Source organism: Necator americanus, chromosome X, assembly GCF_031761385.1.
Source record: "Necator americanus strain Aroian chromosome X, whole genome shotgun sequence".
Taxonomy (NCBI): Eukaryota; Metazoa; Nematoda; class Chromadorea; order Rhabditida; family Ancylostomatidae; genus Necator; species Necator americanus.
The window spans coordinates 14,026,861-14,037,280 of NC_087376.1; the positions used below are offsets into that span (position 1 = coordinate 14,026,861).

Below are 10,420 nucleotides of genomic sequence, written 5' to 3' on the forward strand. Positions count from 1 at the left end.
GCGATGTCCTAAACAGCTCTAACGTTCTATAATATAGAATAGAATATCCAACTGATGAATCACTAACTGAACTTTGAAAGTTCTCATCTTTGGCTTGGGCTGTGCTTCAGGCATTCAAAGGAGTTTAAGCTAAAGGTGACGAATATTACTCTTGGACGTGGAAGCGATGACGAGCCCTTTTGTCCACATAAGTCAACTAAGCGGTATCTCTTATCCGACGTATTTTTTTTCGGAATAGTTTCATTTATCTTGCACGTCGAATTGAACGCGTCCTTGTTGTTCTCTTTAGCGATTTCCTCACAGCTATCGCACAACCTTCTACCTCCTTTAATCACAACCACTACAATATATGGTGTAACTGATGCGACACTGATGACGGCCGGTGACGGTTTCCTGAAGTAGAGCACACTGCGCACAAAAATGTTCCAAAAGTTTAGACAGAGCGGCTTGTTCAGGTTCCCTCCATTTCGCAATATAAGGTAATCTTGCGCCATAGAGGTGTGCACGCTGTATAATTCAAACTTTCTCAAAGCGTACACTCAAACGCCCGACCGCGTTCGGTGCAAGCAGGATCAACGTGAATAGGTAGCAATCAGACTTGTATATGCTGCCCGGAGATAAGGTACCAATCAGATTTGTGTACGATGGCACTTTTCTCTGAGACTAGTCCTTTTCGCATTCTAAGCTAACAGTGTAGTCGTTTTTGAACGCTGAAGGTGCGCATCTTACGTTCAGCAGATCAGCACGACAGTACTAGATGGTATTCTGAGAGTGATTTCCTGTTTACTTTCACAGAAGAAGAGGGTCCTGAAAAGAAATTTGTAAACGTTAGAAAGAGTTAATTGAAAGTTATCAAGGGATTTAAGAGCGACAGTGAATTACCTAGCCCCATATTCTCTAATTAACTCTCATCCTCTACCTATCTCATCTCTGAACAGCGAAATTTATGAAAAAAAACGCTATTATTTATGACGCGTGTTGATAATTTATAATATAACTTATCGTAATTAGTGTCTGCAAGTCAATCACAGCGTCTTCTCCTGTTTTGGCACTTAGATCAACTTCCTATGCAGAGAATGCAAAACATCTGAGTATGTTGGTAGAAAATATTTGATTGAGGAACATTTTGTCATTCTTCCATAAAGTGGAAAAAGAATGCAAATAGAAATTAATAATATTTTTAGAGCTTTATATGGCTTTCGGTGGAGAATTTCTTCCTCTGCAAGAAGATAGTCTCACACTGATTTAATTTTATTGATTCTTGTTTCCACCTAAGTATTCAATTAAGTAAAGTGGAAGGTCAAGTGAACAAATTGAGGCATATGCGACATGTCGTTTATGATTTTGGACCACTTGTACAACTCGTCATGGAAACAGCTTCAGAATTTGTACTTATAACATGGGAACAGTATCCACAGACGCCAATCTACATGTCCTTCTCGGAGCTGCAGAACGTATCAAATTTCGCTTAATTGGTGTACAAAAGAACAAGAGCAGGAGGAGCGGCGTACCCTCCGTGTATGACGGTACACTACTCATTTGCGGAGAGAGGGTTCGAAAAATGCGAAAGGTAAATGGTTTTGGTTTATTTATTGTGCACCCATCTATCGTCTTTCGCACGAGATCTTATCACCTCGTCTGGCCATTCTTCGTCTCCACCCTATGCGCTATTTGCAACATCAACTGCAAAGCACCAACATCAGCGGCTAAAGAATCTGAACTGGACGTGTCTTATGAGGCGCTGCAGGAAGTGTTCCGCAACAGGAAGTCCTTCGGAAAATTCGTTATCGGAGACTTCTGCGCAAAACAAGGAAAGACAAAAGAGGAATACAGGATCGGAAGATTTGGTCTTGTGGCATCGAAATGAATACGGCAATCATCTCACCGTGCACAGGAAGAAGAAGATTTTGGAAGCAACACAAAGAAGGAGAAGTCTTAAAAACCGTTACACGGATCTCAGCAAATATAATATTCCGCTAACAATTTCCAAGTCCTCTCTTCTCGAAACCTCAACATTGGGAAGTGTATTTATGCTTTCCTGTTATGTCAACGAGGTTTATGCGAAACTTTATTGTTAGCCTGACGTTTCGACAAACTCGTCTTTATCAAAGGCCATTTTCAGACCATTTTCAGGCCTTTGATAAAGACGAGTTTGTCGAAACGTCAGGCTTTGAGCCTAAGACCCTCATTTTCGATAGCTCAGAATGTCAAAAGGGCGTCTTTCGTTAAGTTGCAGGTGGCCTTCAAATCCTTAGGATCAAACCAACCAGATAGGATCAAGGCCAAACATGAAAACACACCACAATCCATGTTTAGACGCAGAAAGTTACTTCCATCTGTCCCGTTCACCCGTACTTTTAATAAAGAACACGAACCAGGGTCAGGCATGCGATGGGATTTTCCCATCGGGGTCTTAAAGGGAGGAGGTTGCAAAGGAAGGGGTCGTTAGGGAGTATGCGGTTGCCGGTTGTGAACATGATAACTAACACGAAATATTACGTAGTAATTAAATAATTACATACATTACAAAATATTTCAATAAATAATATTTAATGATTACATGAGTTACAAATATTATATTTAGTTTCAGGCGTAGAAAGGTAAAATGGAAGCATAAACATTTCGTTTTGATGGTGCCCAATGTATTGACAATGTAACAACGGGACCACGCAGATTCGATACCTCACTGAAGCAAATTTTTGCAAAAGAGATGGAAGCTTGAAAAACCCCTAAAAAATAAAGAATTTAATTTTACGTAGTATACAGCAGTTTAAAAGTGAATTTAACAAAATCTAATGACCAAAAAATCTCAGATTCTGTGCGCATTGTTAGGTCTGAAAGATCGCAAATAACTTCGTCATAAAAAGGACCAAAATAAAAAACCTAGGTAGTTTTTAAGAGAAAAGGTTTGCCCTAAAAAACAGCCACACCGCTGAATTTTTGATGGGACAAAAATGGGAAAAATGGTACTTTTTCCATCTTTGTCCCATCAAAAATTTGGAAGAACAGCAAGGTTCTGGAGAACGTTTGATGCAGCATCTGAAAAACATACTAGAAAATGATCTGCTTCGAAATCTCTCTTCTCCTTTGCGAATCGGCTGGTTTTCTCAAGATTTAGAATAGACAAATCCAAAAAAAGTCGGGAAATTTCAAATTTCGTTTTATCAAAATTCCAAAAAAACTAGGAGGTGAAAAAAGAACGATGTGGCTGTTTTTTTAGGGCAACTCTTCTTCTCTCAAAAACTCCTCAGCTTTTTCTTTTGGTCCTCTTATGACCAAGTTATTCGCGATCTCCCAGACCTAACAATGTGCACAGAAGCTGAGCCTTTTGGTCATTAAATTTTGTTAAATTCACTTTTGAACTGCTGTATGCTATGTAAAATTAAATTCTTCATTCTTTAGAAGTTGTTTCAAGTTTCTGTTTCTTTTTCAAAAATTTGCCTCAGCCGGGAGTTGAACATAGGAGGCCACATTGTCATATTGCAGCGATAATGTGTTGTTTTTTTTTTCTATCAGTCTGTGATTCGACCTATGCACGTGACTATCCTATTTTTTAGTCGTATTATGTGCTTTAATCAGAAATTAAAGATAATTTATAGATTTTGGAGCATAAATACAAGAAAAGAATAAAACTGAATAGAGTAAAACTGAAAACATTCCAACACCAGTATTTCAACAGCATTTCAGCGAATTTGCGTGTTCTGGTTAATATTATTTCTTCGCTTCTGTCAGCTTGGGATTTACTGCAACGGGGCGGGTGTAGTGGTGCGGTCAGAGCTTCCGCTTCCTGCACGATCGGAGGTTTGAATCCGCCCTAGTCTTCACCAAGCCTTTCATCCCTCCGTGGTCGATAAATTGGTACCAGGCTTGTCTAGGAGGATAAAAACACTGACTTCACACATCGGCTAGCCACCGCAAGTCATTGTATAAGCCAGTTACATGTTCGTTAACCTCAAACGATTCTGAATTAAAGTGAACGTGTGGGCGCATCCCAAGCGGATCTATCAACGCCAGAAACTTTATCCTTAACTTTACCTTTATCTGTCAGAAGATAAGAATGAGAAAGGCGGGGAGGGGAGGGGTCGTATTCAAGAGGGTTGTGTCCCATCACCCTGACCAGAACCAGTTCGTGAGGCCGATGTAAGGTTTAGAATTGTATCAGCGGGAGTGTTAGCTGCCTCCAACCAACATCGAAATCAGCGGCACAGAAACTTAACTAGTCATCAACGGCAAAGGTTTCGAGAAATCCGAGAACTGATATCTAATGCGACACTGCGTATCTCGGCGAGCGACAAGGGAGGAGAGTATGTAGCTATGCCACAAACACCAGATCGAGAAATAACGGAACATCATTTAATAATAACATTTATTATATTATATATTATATATTATAGTATTTTTTAATATGGATAATAGTGTTTATCGCTGAGATAAAGAAAAAGAGTTTACTGCACAATAACGTCTGAACCATGCTTGGATGAGCGGTGTAAGGCTGCTGGGATTCACGAAAGATTACTTAGCAGGCTAAAAATAGAAGCACCGAACTGCTCCGTTTTTTACAGCCTGATTAAAAAAGCATAAGCTTTCAAGGAACGACCTTGGAAAGTTATGCCTTTTAATCAGGCTGATCTTTTCAGGGACGATCAATGTCAGCGGAGACTTATAAAATAAGGCCAATAATAAGTTGTGTAGGAAGGCCAAAAGATTGTATCTCTTGGTTTCTAAATAGAAGTGAGTCAACTATTGCCTACAATGTCCTCTCATCTATCAAGCAGTTCACTGCTTCTTGAACAGCCAGATCTTAAAAATGCCAGATTCGAAAAAAAAAATGTGTCATGGAGTCATTTGACGTGACGTCTTTGTACACAAATGTTCAAAACGAACAGACATTACACGCGTTATCTAAAATAATAGATTGACACGGCCGTTATATAGAAACTTTTGGTCCGAGCAAACAACGCAGAATGATCCTGATCAGCGAATGCCTTTAGTGCAGCATTTTTAAATGGTCAGGAAAATACTCTCAAACAAGAGGACCTGCTGTGGACCAAAGGCTTGCTCCTCTTGCCGTTTGCTTTATGAGCAGTATAGAGCAAACAGTCATAGAACTTCTTCCACAGATGTACTGCCGTAATATCGATGATTGCTCTATCGTAACATCAACGCAATCCGAAATGGACGAATGTTTTAGAATTTTGAATGAACGATCACAACCAACCAAAAGATTTTTGGCTGCCTTATTTAAGTGCTCAAATAAAACTACACAATGGCATTGAACTTGAAAGCGTGAAATAGTATCGCAAAGAAAGCTCCAAAAACGTGGATGATAAACGTATCGTCAGCTCATCCTATTGGCATGAAAAAGGCAGTTACCCGAAATATGGTCAAAACAACAACAGCAATGTGCACAGATGATAGAAAACGGGAGAAATCACTAGAACCAGACATCAGTATAGCTAGTTCAAACGGTTACACGAGATCGAAATGTAACACTCAATCTCGAGCTGCAAACAAGACAGTGAGGATCCCACGTGAAGGTAGAATTCGTCTGTGCATCCTCTCCGTCTCTGACTCCTAAACTGTTGCTATATACCGGACTCCTTTGCGACCACAATTGCAAGATAATATTGTATTGGTGAACATCCCGAACGACAGCATCAAGCGACAGTTAGTTCGCTGTAGATTCTACCATAGGCGGTTTGTGTCAGAGTGTAGTTTTGTTTGTCCATTTGGTAAGGCTGGAGATTGCGCAGTTCATTGAAAATAGGAGTTATCTATCAAGTAGAATGTCTACCGTGCAATGTCATTTATATTGGAGGAACTGGAAGGATGCTGAACCTGCGTCTCTGCGTCAAGGAACATTTGTCTGGTAAAAGGCGTGGAAATTCGGTAACACCGTTAGGGCGCCACAAAAATGAGAAGCATGATGGAATCGAGTCTGAAATAAAATTACGATATTAGCGCACGATAAAGAAATATTTGCAAGAAAAGCATTGGGAGCATTCTGGATTTCCGTCAGGAATCCAGCCATGAATAACATGAACCTAATAGCTAATGTGCCAACCCCGATCATTTCCAATTATGAAGTTACACCACGAATTCTATCAGTGCTTATAAATTACCAATAACTTCTTGCCGTTCGTAACACTGTGTGCTATAAGATTGTCCCACATGTAGTTCGTTTCTTAACGTTATCCAGACATCAGTACTTAAGGATACTGCACAGTGCATAGACCTCATTCCTTTTGGTGACAATCTTTAAGAAGTCGGTGATTCACCAGCCCCGCTAGTCGGTGAGAATGGTCAATTTGTTTTCCTTCAGAAGGTCTTGTGTGGCGCACTTAGAAAAATATTGAGGCTTGGCAAGGAGAGAGGAGGAGTTTGATGGGATATGCATGGCATCAGGGGCCTCGAACCGCTTACGGGCCTTTGATAAAGCCGAGTTGTCGAAACGTCAGGCCAACAATAAAGTTTCACCTAAACCTCGTTGGCATAACAAGAAATCATAAGTACAATTCCGCTAATAGCCTTGCTGAGCAAATACATTTTTTGCAGCCCTTCTCGTCGTGAGATGGAAATCATTATGGAGAGGTTCTACTCAAGCCTTTTTTGTTCTTCAACTAATGTGCCAACCCCGATCATCTCCAATTATGAAGTTCCATCACAAATTCTGACTTCGGAAGTGTAAGTCGCTATCAAAAGCATGGAACCAGATACAGAATCCTTAACTAATTTTATATCAGCAGACTTTTTTCGACCTGGTCGATAGCCATCCGTTTTGAATAATTCTAGCGGCTCTCGTGGCATCCTATCTTTAGAAACGAGACCAATGGAAGACCTCGCAAACCGTTATTTTTCATAAGAAAGGTAACAGAGAGGACCTTCGAAACTACCATCCGATATGCTTGCTGAGTGAAACTTTGTACCAAAAGCATCCTCATGTGCATATCCAGGACAATTGATGAAGCCCAGCCTCAAGAAGAAGCTGTATCCCGTCAGAGATTCAGCTGCATGGGCCAAATCCAGACCGTGTCTAGGGTCATAGAGGTTCGCTGGGAATACTGCCTCCCCCTTGTCCTAACCTTTGTCGACTATGAGAAAGCCCTAAAACCTTCGACAGCGTAGAAACTAATGGAATACTGTAAGCGCTGGTCGATCAAGGTGTGGACGCGTCGTATGTGAGGACATTAGCCAATTGCTACGATCGATGCACTACTAAGATACAGCTTGTCCACCTCCCTCCCCTTCACCATACCCACTGGAAAGGAGGTACTACAAGGCGATACTGTATCGCCGAAGCTGTTTACGGCTACACTGCAATTCATAAAGACATCATTTGCTCGGGAAGAAAGTGGCATACTTGTTAATAGAAGATTTCTCTCGAACCTACGTTTTGCGGACAACATCGTTTTCTTTTCGAGCAGTACCAATGAAGCAGAAATGGTGCTTAAAGAACCAAACCAAACGAACAAAACATGAGCTGCACAAGGTTTCCTTAGCATCAAGACCATCCCTTTAAAAATGAGACTAGAACTGCGTAGAATTTAAAACAGAGTAAGAAAAAACAAACTCTGCCTTCAAGGTCAAGCGTACGTTGATATTTTCATAACAGGAGGGTCGAAAGAGGGGATGGGAGCAAGACAGGGTTGTAGCGGGTCATACTTGGCACTTATTTTTGAAATAAAGTTGTATAATGTTTCAATAAATGATTGAGGAAGACTCGAGATGTACACAGTGAAATAAGCCTAGCTAGAGTGACCCAAGCCACATAAAAATAAATCCTATTCTTTATTCTTCTGATAGTGAAACGAGTCTGTTCGTTGAGCCAATCTTGATCATTGACGAGTTGGTATTTTCGTGCTGCTCTAAAATGTGCTTGATGACGTACGATTCGGTTTGCTGGCTCTAACCGTGCTAAAACATACGTTATTTATAATCACCTCTCAAAGCTAGGCCAACTCGTCGAATACTTAAATAAATACGATGCATCAGAAATAACTTAATAAAAGCTGTGAAGGTAATGAAATCGAAAGTAAATCGTTCAAAATATACGTAAATAATAATGCTACCCAGAAACTTCGATACCTTTGAGTAATTAACTCACTATTACAACTGTCAAAATTAAATATTACAAATTTATGTGCAGTCACCTTGCATAGAACAGAAAGAAGTAGTCAGAGGTGACTTCGTATTGAGTACTAAGATGCCGTAGAAGACAAACTTTACTTTCTTCATAGCTTACACGATGTTCCGGTAAACGTCCATTACGGCCAAATTAACATACTGAAGAGTCAGCTATTTATTAAGATAGCTAGTACGTAGATTGGTGAGAGATGGCCGCCTGATCTAAGTGGGTAGCGCAGTGAGGTGTTGCTCCAGTTTCACTGAAGGATAAAATTATTGCTAAGTAGGGTGCACAGGTAGCTGAATAACGATAGTTCGCAGGAAATTTCATGGAGTACAATTTTGTAGGCTTGTGTAAAACATGTTTTGTCCATGTTTCTGCAAGGTTTGGGGTTTCTAACTCTTTTAGCTTTTTTCGACGTAGTTAACAACAATAATAAACTTCTCCTATTTTTGGATTTCATCCCACTAGCTTTGGAAAGAATCAGAGACACCCGTGGAAAAGAAAGCTGGCAGTTAAGAGTTTTCCTTGATGTTCTATTGAGACATTACCGTAGTTGCGCAGCGAGGAAAAGTGCAAAAACTCGGACTTTTGGTTGCGCATAAAAATGAGTGTGACTTCGAACAAAGACCAATAACTCAGCTCATACCTGATGAAACCATACTATATAAAATATGTTAGGGAGAAGGATATTTCCTACCGCAGTCTTGTCTTACTTTTTTCACATTTCTTTTCGCTTTCTCAGAAGGTATTTCAGAAAAGGCTTGGAAACTTTCTAAAATTTCGAACTTTTTCTGAATTAACTTTCTAAAAAAAATCACCTTCTTCTAAAAACGCTACGTTATCTATTTTTCAGCGCAAACTTTCCTCCGCATCTGCCCTTCCAGGTTTCTTTTGCGCCACTTTATAAATGGTTATAAATGGTTTATAAATGGTCAACCTATCAAAATCCGCATCGGTCCTGCATTTCACTCCTAATGAGGGTCAGTGTTCATAGCTAAAATCACTTCATAATCACACGTACGTAACTGTAACACGCTGTAACTTTATGTTTAATCACCTATGTTTATTTGCTTGTTGTTCATTAGATTATTTCATTCTAACTTTAATTTGTCTTTTGATTTTTGAGTTGCTTTCTCAAAGTTTCGGTCATTTTATTTAGTTTTTAGTTGCTATACAAGTGACAATATTAGGAGGGAGATGAGGAGAGGGAGGGCGGTTGTGTTTAGGGTTTGGGAGAATCATATAATCACTAACACATTTGACCCTGACTGTTCTTTGTTTATGAAGAGGAAGGAATCGTTCACTGTATTTTGCGTCACTATTTACTTGAGGCCAGAGGTTCTTACTTTTTTTTATCTTCAATTGCTTTACAAAGTAGAAGCCCGAGTTGATTGTGGCATAGATGGGTTCCTTTGCTAGAACTAACTACCTGGCGCGACCAGACGCAGCGTTGGACCAACAACTGAAGAGGTGGTGCGAAACATTAAGATTGAAGTTTCAGTTTGTTCTTAAGGTTTTCTCATTGCAGCTTTCTCTTCTATAACAGTAGAAGCAAACCGTCTGCGAAGTTATACTTTAGCTCCTCATAATTCTTGAAATAGTTGGTTTTTAAATGCACTGTGCCAAGAGATCTCTCTGCATTCGTGCTGAAACAAAACAAGACCACAGAAGCAAAGCACACTGCTTGGCAAGGAATTAGAGTTTGAACTAGATCGTCCGTCTTTACAAACACAATAAGTTGGTGAAGGAGTTAAAGGAAAAAGTATAAGCTGTCTTGCCTTAATCGATCCGCTCTAAAACACCCTTTATTAGCTCACTGGTAAAAGTCTTTTAGTTTTTTTTATTAAAAAAAAAACTGTGTTTTACTCGCAGACTTTTTTTTGTTAAGGCCCGAAAGTAGAAAGGCCTTCTGGTACAGCGTAGTTAAGAATGAAAATTTTCAAATTTTGAGAGAAAACAAATGAAGTGTAACTCGGTAGATGATTTGTTTCTACTACTGCAGAGGAGCAAACGTGATGTGAAAACTTTTCCTAGCAATTTAAAGTGCGATACTTCATGCCATTTCTATCTAATTCTTGGCACAACATTGCTTGAGGCGGCGTGAGTCGTGGTTGCCGATCCCATCGTTACGTTGAAGTCAAAATAGGATGTTAGTGAATACGACGACCATATTAGGAAAAGAATATCACTCACGATAATCACAATGTTTGTTTGAGTACAATATCGAGAATAGAGTAGCACAAGGAGCCATTATTCAAAAGAATTCAAGGAAGAAGTGGATAACTGACAGTC

At 39.8% G+C, this 10,420-nt stretch overlaps 1 protein-coding gene across 1 annotated transcript; it reads left to right on the forward strand.

The window, feature by feature from the left end:
• Positions 1–1,399: 1,399 nt before the first annotated feature.
• Positions 1,400–1,867, forward strand: RB195_022994 (uncharacterized protein; the record flags this gene model as incomplete). Its single annotated transcript, XM_064210277.1, has 1 exon — positions 1,400–1,867. One exon carries the CDS (start codon positions 1,400–1,402, stop codon positions 1,865–1,867), a length of 468 nt encoding a protein of 155 aa, XP_064066158.1.
• Between the last annotated feature and the right edge of the window lie 8,553 nt (positions 1,868–10,420).